The sequence below is a fragment of the Mustela lutreola genome, chromosome 6 (assembly GCF_030435805.1).
Source record: "Mustela lutreola isolate mMusLut2 chromosome 6, mMusLut2.pri, whole genome shotgun sequence".
NCBI classification, from domain to species: domain Eukaryota; kingdom Metazoa; phylum Chordata; class Mammalia; order Carnivora; family Mustelidae; genus Mustela; species Mustela lutreola.
Genome location: NC_081295.1, coordinates 73632541 through 73648460, shown reverse-complemented (window position 1 = coordinate 73648460; position 15920 = coordinate 73632541). Strand labels below are relative to the sequence as shown.

The 15920-nt window shown below is 39.7% G+C and overlaps 1 protein-coding gene across 5 annotated transcripts in view; it reads right to left on the bottom strand.

Annotated features, from left to right (window-relative positions):
* The window catches only part of SOGA3 (SOGA family member 3), a 47005-nt gene extending 39355 nt beyond the window's left edge, over window positions 1–7650 (bottom strand). For 2 of the 5 annotated variants that reach the window (XM_059177607.1, XM_059177603.1), the window contains exons 1-4: window positions 6882–7649; window positions 3764–4949; window positions 3076–3300; window positions 1122–1280 (exon numbers count right to left, since the gene is read on the bottom strand). In XM_059177607.1, the coding sequence (XP_059033590.1) occupies window positions 1122–1280; window positions 3076–3300; window positions 3764–4855 (1476 nt within the window). In that variant the 5' untranslated portion in view covers window positions 4856–4949; window positions 6882–7649. Of the gene's footprint in view, window positions 1–1121; window positions 1281–3075; window positions 3301–3763; window positions 4950–6881 lie in introns of all 5 variants that reach the window. The other 3 variants (XM_059177605.1, XM_059177604.1, XM_059177606.1) reach the window with 3 other exon arrangements.
* Window positions 7651–15920: the final 8270 nt, after the last annotated feature.

The window sequence follows — 15920 nt, the reverse complement described above, 5'->3', positions numbered from 1 at the left end:
CATGCCCCAGGGATACAGGTCTGTGAATCATCAGGTTTACACACTTCACAGCACTCACAATAGCACATACCTTCCTGATGTTCATAACCCAACAACTCTCTCCATAACAAAGCTAATCACTTCTTGATAACTTTCTGTTATCTTTTCTCCTTTATCTTATCTATAAATTTTCTATTTCTTTTCTCCTCCAATTATTTTCTGATATTAATTTTGTTCTTTGAGAAAATTTAGGGGAAATAGAAACTTCAACTACCTGATGTGGAAGAGGACTCTGGACTCTTCCTTCTACCCTAAAGGGCAAGAACTAAGATGAATTGGTCAATTTCAATTACAATGAAATAGATTTCAACTCAAAACAAAGAAAACCTTTAAACAGAGCTAGGTTGTGACAGAATTGGCTAATGCAAATGAACTTAAAGGTCAGTCACTGGTAATGTTCTAAGCATCTGATCATTTGGGGGTTTTGTCATAAGGAGGATTCAAGCAATGATTCAATTTGATTCAATTAAATGATTTTTATGGCATTTTCATTCTAAAAGTCTGCAGTTCTATGAACTCAGTAGTAATCACAGGACTATTCTTCTCAACACAAGACTTAGTCCTTCGTAATCTTGGACATCCTTTGTGTTTGTATAGTTGTGTAATTTCTTTAGCATAAATTTATTTATTTATTTTTTTAAAAGATTTATTTATTTATTTGGGGGTGGGTAGGGAGAGAGGGAGAGGGAGAAACCCAGGCAGAGTCCGGGCTGAGTGCAGAGCCTCATACAGGACTCAATCCCACAACCCTCAGATCATGACCAGAGCCTAAACCAAGAGTCAGGAGCTCAACCGACTGTACCACCCAGATGCCCCTCTTTAACATGAACTTAGAGGACAGAATGGAACCTCGGGCAGAGCTCATATATATCAAGTTAGAGGTAGGGCTGAGGTCAATTTTTCTTTACTACTTATTAATTTAGTATGAAGTCATGTATCTGTTAGTATATTGGGTGAGAACAACAAACTGATCTATAATAATTAAAAGATGGAAGTATTTTAACAGTCATATTTGTCCTGGGGATTCTTTTCGAAAGAACTAAATGTATATGTAGCAGAACATGAGATAATCAAATACTAACCTCCTTCATTTTTTCCAGTTCATTCTGTAAAGCTTGCTTTGCGATCTCAACTTCTATAAGCTGTTGCCTCAGTTTTTCATTTTCGTCTTCTGTTGTTGTTCGCTTTTCTTCCACATTTTCCAATTCGTGGTGAAGTCTGACAGATACATCCTTTGCAACCTAAGTTAAAGTGTTTTAACAGTAATATATAATTAAAGACAATAAAATAGTGAACTAAAGTTACATTCACATTAAAACTACTAAGAGCCATAAATAAATAAATAAATAAATAAAACTATTAAGAGTTGATATACAAATTGTTTCCGCCATATACCAGTATGCTTTATATATAAGTCATTCACATAGATAAATGATTTAACCATCACAACAAACCCATAATATAGGGACTATTACTATTCCTACTTTACAAATGAGAAAATGGAGTCTCAGAGATGTGAAGTAATATGCTCAAGGTCACACAGCTAACAAGTGGTCAGGTAGTCTGGCTCTCCGCTCTGTTCCCTAAACCTCTACACTACACCACGTAACAGATGTTCAACTGTGATTCATCATGCCTAAAGAAATGTCACGTATCTCTTCTGATTCTACAACAACATTATATATTTCTGTTATTACTCATTTTCAAGACTAGAAAACGAAGTTTTCACAGGTGAAGTGTGAGGATTGAATTCTGATCCTATGAAATATGAAATCCTAGGAAATATATCAGTCCTTGAGATTAAGTTTTGTTTTGCTTTAACTACAGTGTACATTTTTGCCTTTGCTTTGGTGTGGTATTATATAGTGGCTCAGGACGTAGACTGCGGTTTTCTACTGGGTGGGGAGACAGCCTGGCCACCTATTAGCCAATTCCCAGGGCTGGGGACTGGACACTTTAACTATGAAAATGTTCAGCTTCCATACAAGATGATGTTAGTAATAATTCCAAACTCATAGGCCCTCTCCCCCCCCCCTTTTTTTTGTCTTCTGCTAACATTTAGAGAGATAACTCACTATTAATATATAAGAATGCTTGCCACAGTGCCTGGTGCATAGTGAGCACTCAACAAATGTTAGGAAAAGAAAAAAATAATAATACAATGACTTCCATTAAGTGTTTTCTCACAGCTTTCTTTAAAACAAATATAGGATAATGACACTTGATTTTCATATCTTGAGGAAGTTAAAAATAATAAAAATTATGTTTGGTTGTCCAAGGTTATGAAGATAACATTGGTTTGCATTGTCAGTGAATCTGCCTACAGTCAAACTGAACCGAACAGGCCACACCTACTTAAAAAACGTATTTCAAGGTTAAAATTCCCACACTGGGGGAAATTCTAAAGGAAGAGCTTCACATTAAGAATGAGGTTCTTTCATTTACTGCACTCGCTCTTTACTTCTCCACAAGGGACGGCAATTTGAGCAGATCTTCTTTCATGGAGTTAGCAAAGTACAGAAAGGAAGGAGTCCTGGAAGAAGGTTGGGGTGACTCGCAGCAAGAAACCCTAACTCTAATATCTTTCCAACGCTGTTCTGGTCTTCAATTCCTCTCCCTTCAGGAGTCTTCATCGCGCTGCTCTTGACTGGCTGATTTCACCTGGCCTTTGCTCGGAAGACAGCCTCTGGAGGCCAGATCTACCAACGCCAGAGTCTGCGCTTTGCCACGCCCGCGTTTCTGCCGGGTGAGGCGCCCTCCTCCCACCATCTCTGGAGGAGTCACCATTACTCCCAGGAAAGCCCACTAACCTCGCTTTCCTCAAGGCCTTCCACGCACACTAGACCCTTCAGACCCGCTGGTCTGTTCTTCCCTTTCTCCTGCCCCGAAGCCTGGTATTTCGTGGTTAGCGCTGCGAAACTCCGTGTCTTTGCTAATGACCAGTAAAGGCCTTTCCTCGCAAAGAGGTCTCACCTGCCGTCCCTGCCCCGTGCCTCCCGCCCCCCGCCCCCCAACCCAAGCCCGGGTGCTGCAGACCTTGAGATCCTGCTCCAGGCTGCGCAACAGCTCCCCGTCGATTTCCCCAGTCTGTGCGTAGCGGAGCCTTTTGCGCTCGGCTTTGCGGAGGCGGTACTGCAGGATCCGGCAGTTTTTGTTGGCTCTCTCCAACTCGTGGCGCATTTCCTGCAGTTGACAGGCATCCTCCTCGAAGAAAGTGTCCCTCATCTCGTCCATCTCGGTCCTCAGCTCATCAATCTCGTTCTGAGGCGGTGACAGGCCGTGGGTCAAAATTAACCTTGCCCCCTGCCACCCGGACATGCACCGTACGTACCCCATGCCAACTCCAAATTCTCAGTTTTATTGGCCCCTCTCCATGAGACAGGAGTGACAGAGCTGAATGAAGAAGAAACTAGAAAAATGGGCCTTCTTTGGGCCTTCTCGCACTCTCCTACTCTACCTCTCTGCATGAAAAAGTGGGACAAACCATGATAATTAGAGAACGAAGGCCCAAATTTGGATTTAAATTAAAACCCGAGGCTACTAATCTTAGGCCGTTTTAAACCTGGAAAAGGCCAAGGAGCCCCCCCCCCCTCTTGTTTCTTTTTCCCTTCCCTTTTTAAGGCTCCCTAACAGGTTAACAGACTCTCACCCTCGCGGGACACGCCCTAATCCTCCGAGACCCACACCTCCCCTCCCCCACGGGACTACCCCCCACCCTTCTCACCTTGAGAGTCTCGTTTTCCTCTCGCAGTTTCTCCATCTCCTCCTGCATTTCTTCCTGCTCCTGGAGCTGCTGCGGGTGCGGCTGCGACGAAGGAGGCGCCGCCGCCTGCATGCCCCCTCCACTCGCGCTGCCCTCAGCGCTCTGCTGGGGGCCCTCCGCTGCCGCCGCCATTGGGGAGACTGAAGGGATTGCGAGAGGCTCGCAGATGGCAGGGGCGCCAGCGACCGGGGAGCTGCGGCTGCTGCCGCCGCCGTTCTTAGTGTGCATCTGAGCCGCGGCCGCCGCCGCTGCCGCCCGCTCTTTCTTGAGGTGGAACTGGATGAGCTCAGACTGCAGACATCCTTCCTTCCAGTAGCTCCCTCCGCCACCGCTCCCGCTTCCCACAACACCGCTTCCGGAGTTTCTGCTGCCGGGGCCTGGGGTTTTGCCCGCAGAGGATGGTGAAGGGGAGGCCCCCTCCCCGCCGCTGCTGCCCCTCTGCTGAGCGCGTACGCCTTTCCCTCGCCAGCCCCTGGGCGGCGGCGGCGGCTGCGGAGCGCCCCCCTCCCTTTCCCCGGAGCCACCGCCGGCTCCTCCTCCTTCCCCACCCCCTCCTCCTCCTTCCCCGAGCGGAGGGGGTTCCCCGAGTTTAGCGGACACCGGCTCTAGCTCCCGGGATGGCTCCTCCGACGGGCCAGGCCTCCTGCCGCCCACGGGGGCCAGGGTCGCCGCAGGGGCCGCTTCAGCACCAGCCGCGAGATGGACAGCTCCCGGCGCGGCCCCTTTGGGCGCCAGGGGCGCAGCCTTCTCCGCCCCGCCTCCGCCTCCTCGGGCGCTGATCGGAGGCACCGAGCGGCTCCCGGTCTTGTTGCCCTGCTGCTGCTGCTGCAGCTGCTGCTGTCGAACAGAATTGAGTTTAGTGCCGGCCCCCACGGGGGACCGGGTGGTCGCGGTTGTCTGTCGGACCGAATTGTCCCTTAGTCTGGCAGGTGATTGAGCACGCTGCTGTTTTCTGCTGCTGCCCTCTGGGTGCAGTCGAGCCTCAGTGGCAGAAGTGGCTGCAGAAGCTGTTGCTGTGGCGGGGGCAGCGCCCCCCATCGGTGGCTGACTCATAGCGGTCTGGAAAGAATCTACCAGATGAGATTAGAATGGTTCATCACCAGATCATTCTTTTCCCTTCTCAAATCCGCCAACCTTCCTTTCTAATCTGAGATAGAAACAAAAGAAGGGAAGCACACAACACGTCTGCATTGTTACGGAGCAAAGGGTGATTTCCCCGTAAAAGAGAAGCCCTAGAAAATCATGAAATTTGTAAAGCACTTAACAGAAGCCTTGAATTTAGGAAGAGGATGCAGAAGAGTCTATTTTCATTTTGTTGAGGGAGGCACCATCTCCAACTCACTCCATCTCAGTAAAACGATGATGATGGGAAAGCAGCTGAACCTAAAATTCTCACGGTACCAGGTTCTGGCAATGGTGAGATATGGATCAGAAAGGAATTGATGGGAAGGGAGAATTAAAAAAAAGAAAAAAGAAAAAGATGAGGGGATAAAGTCAGGAAGAAGCTTCAGAAGGAAAAGAAGTCCACATGGTAGAGTTGAATACCCTGCTTTTTCAACTTTGATTTTCCTCCTTATTGAATCCACATTTTAAAACCTAGTTGAGTAGAGAACATTTTATTTAATTACTATTCTCAAAGAAAGGAAAGCGGTTATGATGTAGGTTCCTACAGGAATTTTGCTGTGGATACATTTCGCAGATAGGTCTGACTCTTATTGTTGTTCTTGGTTAGAGAAATTCACCCATTTTCTTTTAGACTGGAACTAAGACAAAAAGTAATGAGTGATTTTTAAATCAACTTCATTTTAAGAAAGTAATGGCATTCAGGATCATCTAGATGGTTTAGTTATTAGTAACCCTAAAAGTATTCTTTAAGCTTTGGTAAACAATTTTTAAAATACTTTTGGAAAAGTTTATTACTAGCCCTGCACAATGTCTTAAGTTACACGTGATGACTTCTACATTTATCAGAATTTTATAGTTCTTGTGAGTCATTTTAGTTTTAAGTGTAATTGCCAGATAGAAGATATTTTCATTCTTAAACATCTTATTACATGGTATATATCACAGGTAAAGTTTATATCATAGGTAAAGTTGTACTTTTAAAGTGCCGGATTCCTTCTATGGAGCCAAATTCTGAGACAGAATGACCCTCCAGCCAAGAAACATGGTGCATCTTTACTCATGGTGGCAAGATAAACCTCTATTGTGTATTTTTTTCCAAGATAAATCCATCACTAGCTTTTAAAATCTGGAAAATAGCAAGCCATTGCCTCCTGGGTTCTTTTGCCTAGTGATCCAGCTACCTGGTCGACTGTCAGTTTGGTGCTTTTTCCTTAGAGCTACCATCTCTCTTTAAAGCACCGAAAGGGGTATGACTAGGCAGAAAGTTCTGCTAAAAAAAAAGAAAAAAGAAAAAAATCCTCCTACTAGGAGACAAGATGCTTGCCAGTTATTTTACTAGCATGATTCCTGTTATTGTCCATTTTAAGTATCATAACTTAGTGAACATGCAGCAATTCCTCATTTTATGAAGAAATATTACTGGAAGTTTCCTTCTGCCCCTGACTTTCTCCTTTGGGATCTCCCCCAACAGTTTAAAAAATAATGACGAACAAAGAAGTCACTAAGGGGAAAAAAGTTACCACCAACTTATTTTCTACACGTTCTTCAGAGCCACATCCTCCTAGAATGTCTGGCCTAGTTCAACGGCATGGGTCATACTAATGCGGACCACCTAACCAAGCTATATTGCCAATGCAACCTTATTTTTGTTTTTGAATTAGGCATAATCACTTAGGAGCTGAGAGTCCCCTGACAACGTTTAAATTCGGCTCCCAGACAGCTCTAACCCAGGAGAAAGCTCAGGAACTCGGCTCCCACATCAAAGGTACCATGCTGTCACGTGATTCTCACAAAGTGACAAGATGCTGTGCCTCTTCAAGGCTTCCCCCGTGGAAATCGCCAACCAAGCAACCCCGGATGGGCACAAACCAACAATTTTAATCTCAAATTTTATCTGCCCACTGACCCATCCCATCTCTCATCCCCATCCCTTTAGAAATCCAGAACTGCTCACTTCTCTGCAGACGCGATGTTTCGAAGTTGCATCAACAGCGTTTTCCTTCTGATCCTCCGGCGACCTCAGGGTTTATTTTTACGTCTTTTAAAGACAAGGAAAGTTTAACTTCGTAGAATTATGTGCCACTTTTTGGCTGAGCACGACTTTGGGCCCTCTCGCCTTAGTTCCACACCCACTCGATTTCTCCAGACAATGGCGTTAACGTGCAGGCTCGGCGGCCCCCAGAGCCGGTTACTTCCCGGGGTCCGCGACTCGGCTGAGCTGCGTCTCCAAGCCGGCGAACACGCGAGGTACCAAGCGGTGCCAGACGCTCCTCAGGAAGTGCACTGATATTCATGAGCTGACCTCACCGGACTGGGCAGGGGAGAGGGCGGGACTGCAAGGGAGGATAGGGTAGAAGTAACCAAAGAGAGGCTACTTTCATAGGGAAGAGAAGAAGGCGGGGACGGGCCGGGGTGGGGGTAGGAGCGGGTGACAGGGGAGGTGGCTAGAAGACAAAAAGGCCGGAGCCACACCCGAGATGGAAGATCTGTAGCTGCGCTCCAAGTCCTTGCTTCGCTCCCATATCCTGTACTTGGCAGAGGATTCCAAAACCGCTCGAAATCGGATGCGCTGGTTTTCTGCAAGCTTTGTCCTGGGCGGATCAATCTCCATCAATTATTCACTTGAGCTATTTTCTCTGGGAGGCGTATTCGAACAGCCTTCCCGGGCGTGACTGACGTCTCCTGATGCAGCTGCGAGGAGCTGGCAGGCGGCTGCTGGGAGTTCTCTTTGTTCGCTCACTTTAATTCTCTTACAGCCCTCCACGCGGCACCCTCCCCACCCCCAGCCCGGGCGGAGTCACAGACGTTGCTTCCCGGAGCAGATAATGGTTGCCAGACCCACCGTCCCACAGACAAAAGGCTCTTGAGCTGCCACCACCAATTTAGTGCAAACCTAATAAATAGCGGTTTACAGAGATCGTTTACAGCGGGGTTGCCCTTGGTTTACACTCTTCTCTCCTTTATTAAATCCTCGTTTCTGTTGTGCATACAAGAAGCAATTGCTAGAATCCATAATCTTTATAGTAGTGCATATGGTGAACAGAAATCATCGAGTGTATTTATAAAATAGGAGATTAAAGGAATTCGGGGAAGAAAGGAAGGAATTCAGAATATGTGTCTTTACAATGTACACTAATCTATTCTGTTCCACAATAGTATTTTTAAAATCGGACTGGAAAATTATTTTTCCTTCCGGTGTTTTTTGGGGAGGAGGGGTTGGTATGGAGGTCTCCCTTGCACCTCAAAGAATTCCTTGGTGAACTTGAAGATGAGAATAAAAGTAAACACTGCTTTAGAAAAAGCATTTTTTTGCTCTAATTTTGTTCTAATTTATTCATTAATATGTGGTTTTGTAAGTACAAAGGAGGTCAATATATTATTTTTTACGCTAACATGAATTTTAGTGTAAGAGATTTTATTTTCTGAGTGTAACATCTTGCATTAAAAATGAAATAAAAACAATTTAAGAGTAGTTTGCATACAAGCAACATAATTACAGCAAAATAAAAAGCTGTTTAAGTCCTGGTGATTAGTAGCTCCAGCAATCTATAGGACAAAACATTCATGTATTCATTTGGTCTAGAATAGATAAATGCCTATTTTATGCCTGACACTGTCCAAGGTGCTAAGTATGCAAATATAAAACAAATACTTCCTGTCTGGGAGGCTCAGGCATACTGAAGAGAATCAGATAATTTCCACATAATCCTTTTCCTACTTTTTAAAAGTGGAAATGTGGTATCTGTGACCTCTATAATGAATAGCTCAGACCTCAACAAGGCTGCAAAAATAAGGGGCGGGGGGAAGCAAAGTAAAATATAATCACAACTTATTTGGAATTTATATTAGACAACTTGTCATTATGTACTCAAACTTGAGAAATACCAAGATCCATAGGGCTCATTCAATCAAAGTGGATAAATTGGATAAAAAAATTTTTTTCAGATTAATCCTTACAAATAAAATAATGATATTATAAACATAGTCTATGAACACAAAATGTATGTCGTCCTGCTTCTCTAAGAGCTTGTACTCTGTTCAGTCATCTATATTTCAGGTTTTGTTCCTAAGGCAGTTATTATTTATTTCAGTGTAATTAGTAACTTTAAAAGTCTTATAAAAAACCAAGAATTTATTATCATGCATGCTTCAATCAAGTAGTCACTGTGCTTAAATGTGTCACTTCATAATTTAGTATTATGCAATGTCAAATTTGCAGACTAATAAAGAATAAGAATAAGCAATATTAAGATGCTCCTCTACTTGTGCCATGAGAACTTTTGAACTCAAAATTATTCTTTTATTTGCTAGTTAAGATTATATTTACTCAATAAGACAAACCCCAAAGATAATTATTCAAAGATTTTATCAGAATTTGTCAGTATTATTTTTGCTGTGTCTCAGAAGCAGACAGACCAAGTGGCCTTTTAATTCTGTAATAATGAATTGCTTGTTCTGTAGCATAGTATGGGGTGCATCTTCAATCAAGGGAAGTCGGCTGAAGTCTCAGTTCCAAAGTCCTTAAATACATAGCTTAAAATATCTACCCTTTGGTTCTCAAGACTTTAACTGTATAAAGGTATCTTTATATAGCTTTACAATTTGCAAGACCATTTTACTTTGTATGCTTAAAATACTGTGAAGTAGATACTATTTTCTCCACTTAAAACATGGAATAACTTAGTTTGAGGTGGTAAGTGACTTATTTAAGTTAAATTTCAGAATCAGAACTTGAACTTTGGTCCTTTCTTATATCCAGTCTGCTTTTTATATTCTTCCTACATACCTCTTTTTCATACCAGGACTTAAAAAAAAAAAGAAAAAAAAGAAAAAAAAAAGAAAATCAAGGCTGATTTTGTACCTGTATCCTACCTAGGCTGATCTTTTGACATAAGAACAGACTGTCTACATTTGGAAGCATCATTATCAACTCAAACTCCATATGAAAATGTTCTCTCTTGTCCAACTGGTATCGAGTTTTACCTTCTTTTCCTTTTAGTGAAGAAAAACTATATTCTATATTGATTTTTAAATGAAATCATCATTTGATACATCTTCTCACTAAACATTGGTTTCTTTATTGCTTAATCTGCTTCCTTCTATATCCATTTTTTTCTTTCAAAATATTTCTTAGACTTATCTTTTTTATTTTCTGTGTAATCAATACCAAAATCCAGACCATTGTGAATTCCTCCTATATTAAATAGATTCTTTCCACCACACCCATACTGCCTAATGCTGCTAATTTACACTTCTTTTAGGCAAAAAATTTCCTCATGTCACTCTGCTTACAATCACGGGATCATGTTCAAACTCTTCTTCTAGACTTCAAAGAATTGCCCTGTCCCCACCCTATACCAAAATGTGCTTTCTAATGCTTCACCACACATACTTCCTTCCTACCTGTACTTATTGTCTCTTTACCCCTTAAGTATCTAGGGCTCATTCTCTTTGTGTATTATTTTTCTTGCTGTTTTCCATACTTAGCATGTCTGTCTTCCTCTCCTATTCAAAAGCTACCCTTAATGGGGCACCTGGGTGGTTCAGTTACTTGACAGTCTGCCTTCAGCTCAGGTCATGATCCCAGGATCCTGGGATAGAGACCCAGAACAAGCTCCCTGTTTAGTGGGGAGTCTGCTTATCCGTCCTCTCTACTCCCTCTCCCCCTTAATGCCCCCTCTCATTCTCCCTCTCCTCCCTGCTCATGCCCTTCCCATCTCTCTCAAACAAATAAATAAAAAACAAAAAAGCTACCCTTAAGGCTCACCTTAAGTCTCAAATTCTTCTATCATGTGAACTTAGGCAGGTTATTTAAACTTTCTGAGCCTCTGTATTTTTCCGCTCATTCATTCATTTATCTATATATTTAACATATATTGTTGAGTTTATATACCTAATTTGTGATGATGATTATTATAAAATGGTGAAGCTAATTCTTATTACAGTGCATGGGACATGTGCTAATCATAACAAATTTTAAGTGACAATTACTATGTGCCTGGCCCTGTAAGGTACCAGTAAATGTTAATTCTTACTGTCATTTTTCATATTTTAGGAATATTATTATATTAGTTTATCCAAATTCTCTAGAACAAATTTCTATAGAATCATTTCCATAGAACTAATAAATAATGTCACACTGTTAGAAATACTTGGTTAGTCTTGAATTATTTTATAATTGTTCATCCCAAGCTAATGTGCTACTTCAAATTAAAAATTAATTGTAAATATTATAGATATTTTCAAATAACATTCCCGTATCTCTCATTATCTCTAGCAGGTAGTTAGTCAGCATAGGGGCTGGAATGTTACTGGTAGACTTCAAGTGACAGAGAAAACCTGATACTCTCAGATCCATCTTCTGTTTTTAGAGAGTAATTTAGCTTGGAGATTTGCCATTGTCTTGACCTTTACTGACATATGTATGCAGTCACAAGCCACATTTGTTCTCTGGATTACATTTTAGATAATGATTTATGAATCATAGACTCCTTGGGTTGTAAACATCATTACTCATCTTTTTATGTCTATGCAGACTACCCAAACCATATTATATATTGTCTTTTGCCTAATTTTTATGCTACAATTTCTCAAAGTAAATGTATGTATGTTGTAACTTAACACTGTGACCAAAAACTAGTTGTTAATTCATATGTTGGATTCCGGCTGCTTTATGATTGGCAGAAATTACTAGTGTACTATGAAGGCTTTAGCTACTCATGCATTTACTGTTGTGTACGTTTGCAGTTAGGTATTACATAGTCCAAATTCTCTTGGACTGCTTCTATAAATGCTCATGAATATTTACACTTGGTAATTCAAGCCAATGTCTAGGCCCTCACCATAAGCAAAATTCTGTAAGATATTTGATTTCAACTTAGTCCCATTTCAATCTTAATGTTAGTGGAAATTTTTAACAAGTCTATAGTTATTATGTAAATGCTATATATATTTAAGATTACCATTAAATTCCCCCTAATGTAAAAATTGTTGTTTTAATAACCCTTTATCTCACCTCTAAATCCTCCTTCATCAATAAATAACTGACCTAATACAAGTATAGTAGGCTAATTCTCATTATGTCAGACCAACAAGAATGGCATCCCAAGTTACCAGACACTTCACTAGGAAATTTTAGCATAAGTTTTCAAGTTCTAACTCTTACCTTCCCCCATCCTGTCTTAAAAAATTATATTAGGGTCCCTCTCTGCATAGAACATAATCAGGAGGGAGACAAAACATAAGAGACTCTTAAGCTCACAAAACAAACTGAGGGTTACTGGGGGTGGGGGTAAGGAGAGGGTGTCTGGGATATGGACATTGGGGAGGGTATGTGCTATGGTGAGTGCTGTGAAGTGTGTAAACCTGACGATTCACAGACCTGTACCCCTCAGACAAATAATACATTATATGTTAATAAAAAATTTTTTTTAAAGGAACATAATCAAGCAAAGATTCTACTAATGGTAAATGGATCTGCTCATTTTTTATATTTTTATATGCCTGTGTATTTGTTAAATAAGCTGCAAAAGTAATATTTAATATTTAGTTGATCCAGTTATAGAAAAATAAGTAAAATAACGCCTATACTTTATATTCGAGTATCCTGTTTTCTCTTGATGTTCTTAAATATCAGTGAGGTTTTTTTTCAATGTCTAGTCACTATTTGGATACTAAAATATGGTATGTAAAGATCAAGGTGCTCTTTTTTTTTTTTTTTAAAGATTTTATTTACTCATTAGAGAGAGAGCAGCAAGAGGCAGAGAAAAAGAATATGAGCAGACTCTGCACTGAGCACAGAGCCGGATATGGGGCTCCATCCTCGACCTTCAGATCATGAATTGAATAGAAACTAAGAGGTGCGTGCTCAACCGACTAGCCCCCTAAGTTCCCCCAGGATACTCTTATCTGATGATCCTAGGTTACTTTGACTTGATTTATTCTTCACTCAGTGATATTTATTGCATGTAAATGTTCACTCAGACATACTCAATTTAAGATAATTTGAAGAGGGCTTATTTACAATTTATGATGTGTAGATTGGATATAGGAAAAACCACAATGGATACTTCAATAACTTAGGGTTAAATACCAGACAGGAGATTATCAGCACACTTTGTAAAAACAATAACAACAACAGCAACAAAAACAGAGACACCATTGGTAATAGTATTAAAAAGATGAGAAGACAGAGTGGTCATTGGAACCCGGGAAAATAAATTTGTGTAGAGCAGGCTACTTGAGAACAGAGCTTTTCTATTGGCTGACATAATCAGCTCAAGATGACCTCACTGTCCTGCCTGCCTCTGGTCTCCTGCTGGGCTTCTCCTTAGGCTTTTCCAATTAAATCCAGAGGCCTTAGTAGGTATTTGATGAGATCCACTCAAGCCAACTTCTTGGTTGGAGAACAAATTTGAAGGAGTCAAATATAAGATATTTAGCACAGAGTGAAGTAAGGCAGACAAAAATGCATACCATATAATTTCATTTGTATATGGCATCTAAAAAACAAAACAAACAAACAAAACAAATTGAGTCATAAATACAGAGAAGGAACTGGTGTTTGCCAGAGGGGAGGGGGTGACAGAATAGGAAAAATAGGTGAAGGAGATTAAGACGTACACACTTCTAGTTGTAAAATAAAAAGTCACAGGAGTGAAAAGTAGAGCATTGGGAATATAGTCAATGATCTTGTGATAATTTTGTATGGGAACAGATGGTAACTATACTTATCATGGTGAGCATTCTGTCATGCATGTAATTGTTGAATCAATATGTTGTACACAGGAAAGGAATCTAAGGTTATATGTCAGCTATGCCTTAATGAAAATAAAGATATTGTTCACAAAAAATGTGATCAATGTGATCAATAACTCAAAGACTTTAAAATTACGATGTTTCTCACAAACTCGTATTTTTCATGTATGACAGATCTTAAAATTCCTATTTTCAGAAAAAAACATACATTTTGAGATATTTCTTTCAATACTGGTAATGAATATTCTCTATGGGCATTTCATCAGATTGCACATTAATCAATTTGAAGGGCTTATCATTTTTATGACATGAATTTTACCTCTATATTAACATGGTATATCTTTTTATTCAATTAGTTTGTCTTTCTGAAGACAATTTTTTTGTCTTCAATAATTTTTCCTTCCTGAATAATTTTTTTGTTGTTTTCCCAAAGAGCTTTCACATCTTTTGTTAGATTCATTCCAAGTACTTGATATTTTTATGTTGTTGTTAAAAGTGTCTTCTTTTAAAGCATATTTTAAAAATGTTTTTGTTTAAATTCCAGATAGTTAACATACATTGTAGTGTTAGTTTCAAGTGTACAATATGGTGATTCAACACATCCATACATCCATACATACCCAGGTGCTCATCACAAGTTCTCCTTAGTCCCCATCACCTATGTAACCCATGCCTCCACCCTCTTCCAGTCTGGTAATCATCAGTTTATTCTCTATAGTTAAGGGTCTCTTTATTGGTTTGGCTCTCTCTCTTCCTCTTTTTTTTAACCTTTGCTCATTTGTTTTGTTTCTTAAGTTCCACATATGAGTGAAATCACATGGTATTTGTCTTTCTCTGATTGAATTATCTCATTTAGCATAACACTCTCTAGTTCCATTGATAAGCATATGTTTTAATTGCGTGTTGTTAATGTACAGAATGGCAATGGACTTGTATATAATTTTTTTATAGAATCATTTTCTAAGTAGATAAAATTGTATCATGTAAAAATAGTAATGTTAATTTTTTTCCTTCCAATTATTTTGCCTTAAATTAATTTTTCTCATCTTATAATACTGCCTAGGACTTGTGGTACAATAGTGAATAGAAAGAGTAATAATGGGATATTATTAAATTAAGAATAAAGGAAAACATTCTCATCTTGATATAGTATATCCACAAAAATTATCTATAGCAAACAGCATATTTGATGATTTATTAAAAACGCTTCATTTGAGAAATTAGAACAAAGACATGAAAGACTACTATTTGTATTCAATATTCTAATAGAGATTCTACAGTAACAGTAAAATAAAAATTTAGTTTAAGAATTGCAATGGATTGGTGCGTGGGTGGCTCAGTCAGTTGAGTGTCTGCCTCCTGATTTTGGCTCAGGTCATCATTTCAGAGGGGTAAGACCAAGCCCCATGTTAGGCTTCACACTCAGCTCAGGTCTGCTTGAGATTCTCTCTCTTCTCCTTTCCCCCCTCACCTCTCACATTCTCTCTCTCTCTAAAATAAATCAATAAGTCTTAAAAAAAAAAAAAAAAGGATTACAGGGACCTGGGTGGCTCGGTTAGTTAAGCATCTGCCTTCAGGTCAGGTTATAACCCCAGGATCCTGGGATTGAGGCCCACATTGGGCTCTATGCTTGAGGGCAGGGGTGGGGGTCAGTTTCTCCCTGTCACTCTACCTCTGTGTTCTCTCTCTCTCTCAAATAACTAAAAAATCTTAAAAAAGGAATTGCAAGAGGAGTAAAAATAATAATCATTGTAGATGATATGATTATTGATATTATTTTTGACCCCCAAGCTGTCTTAAAGAATGCAGATAAATTATTGATACTAGAGTTAAGAAAGATTGTTGTGTGATAAAAGAATCAATTTATAATCCATGTCATTATACCAATAACAAACAGAAAACATTATTTAAAGGGATATGTATGTATTATTATTTTTTTAATTAATTTTTTATTTTTTATAAACATATATGTTTATAAAGGGATATGTATTATTATAACTACAAAACAGATTATGTGTGTTAATAAATCAAATAAGAAATGTAGAATACTTTTTTGAAGAAAATGATAAACCCTTATTCAGAAAAATTGGATAAGTCCTAAGTCAGCTAATAGATTGACATTAATAAATGTTTATAGGAGGATTCAGTATCTTAAATTTTTTTTATAATGGATTAATAGAGAATTAATAGCTTATTATAGTCCAGAGATTGCCAATCAAAATGCCAAAATTTATTT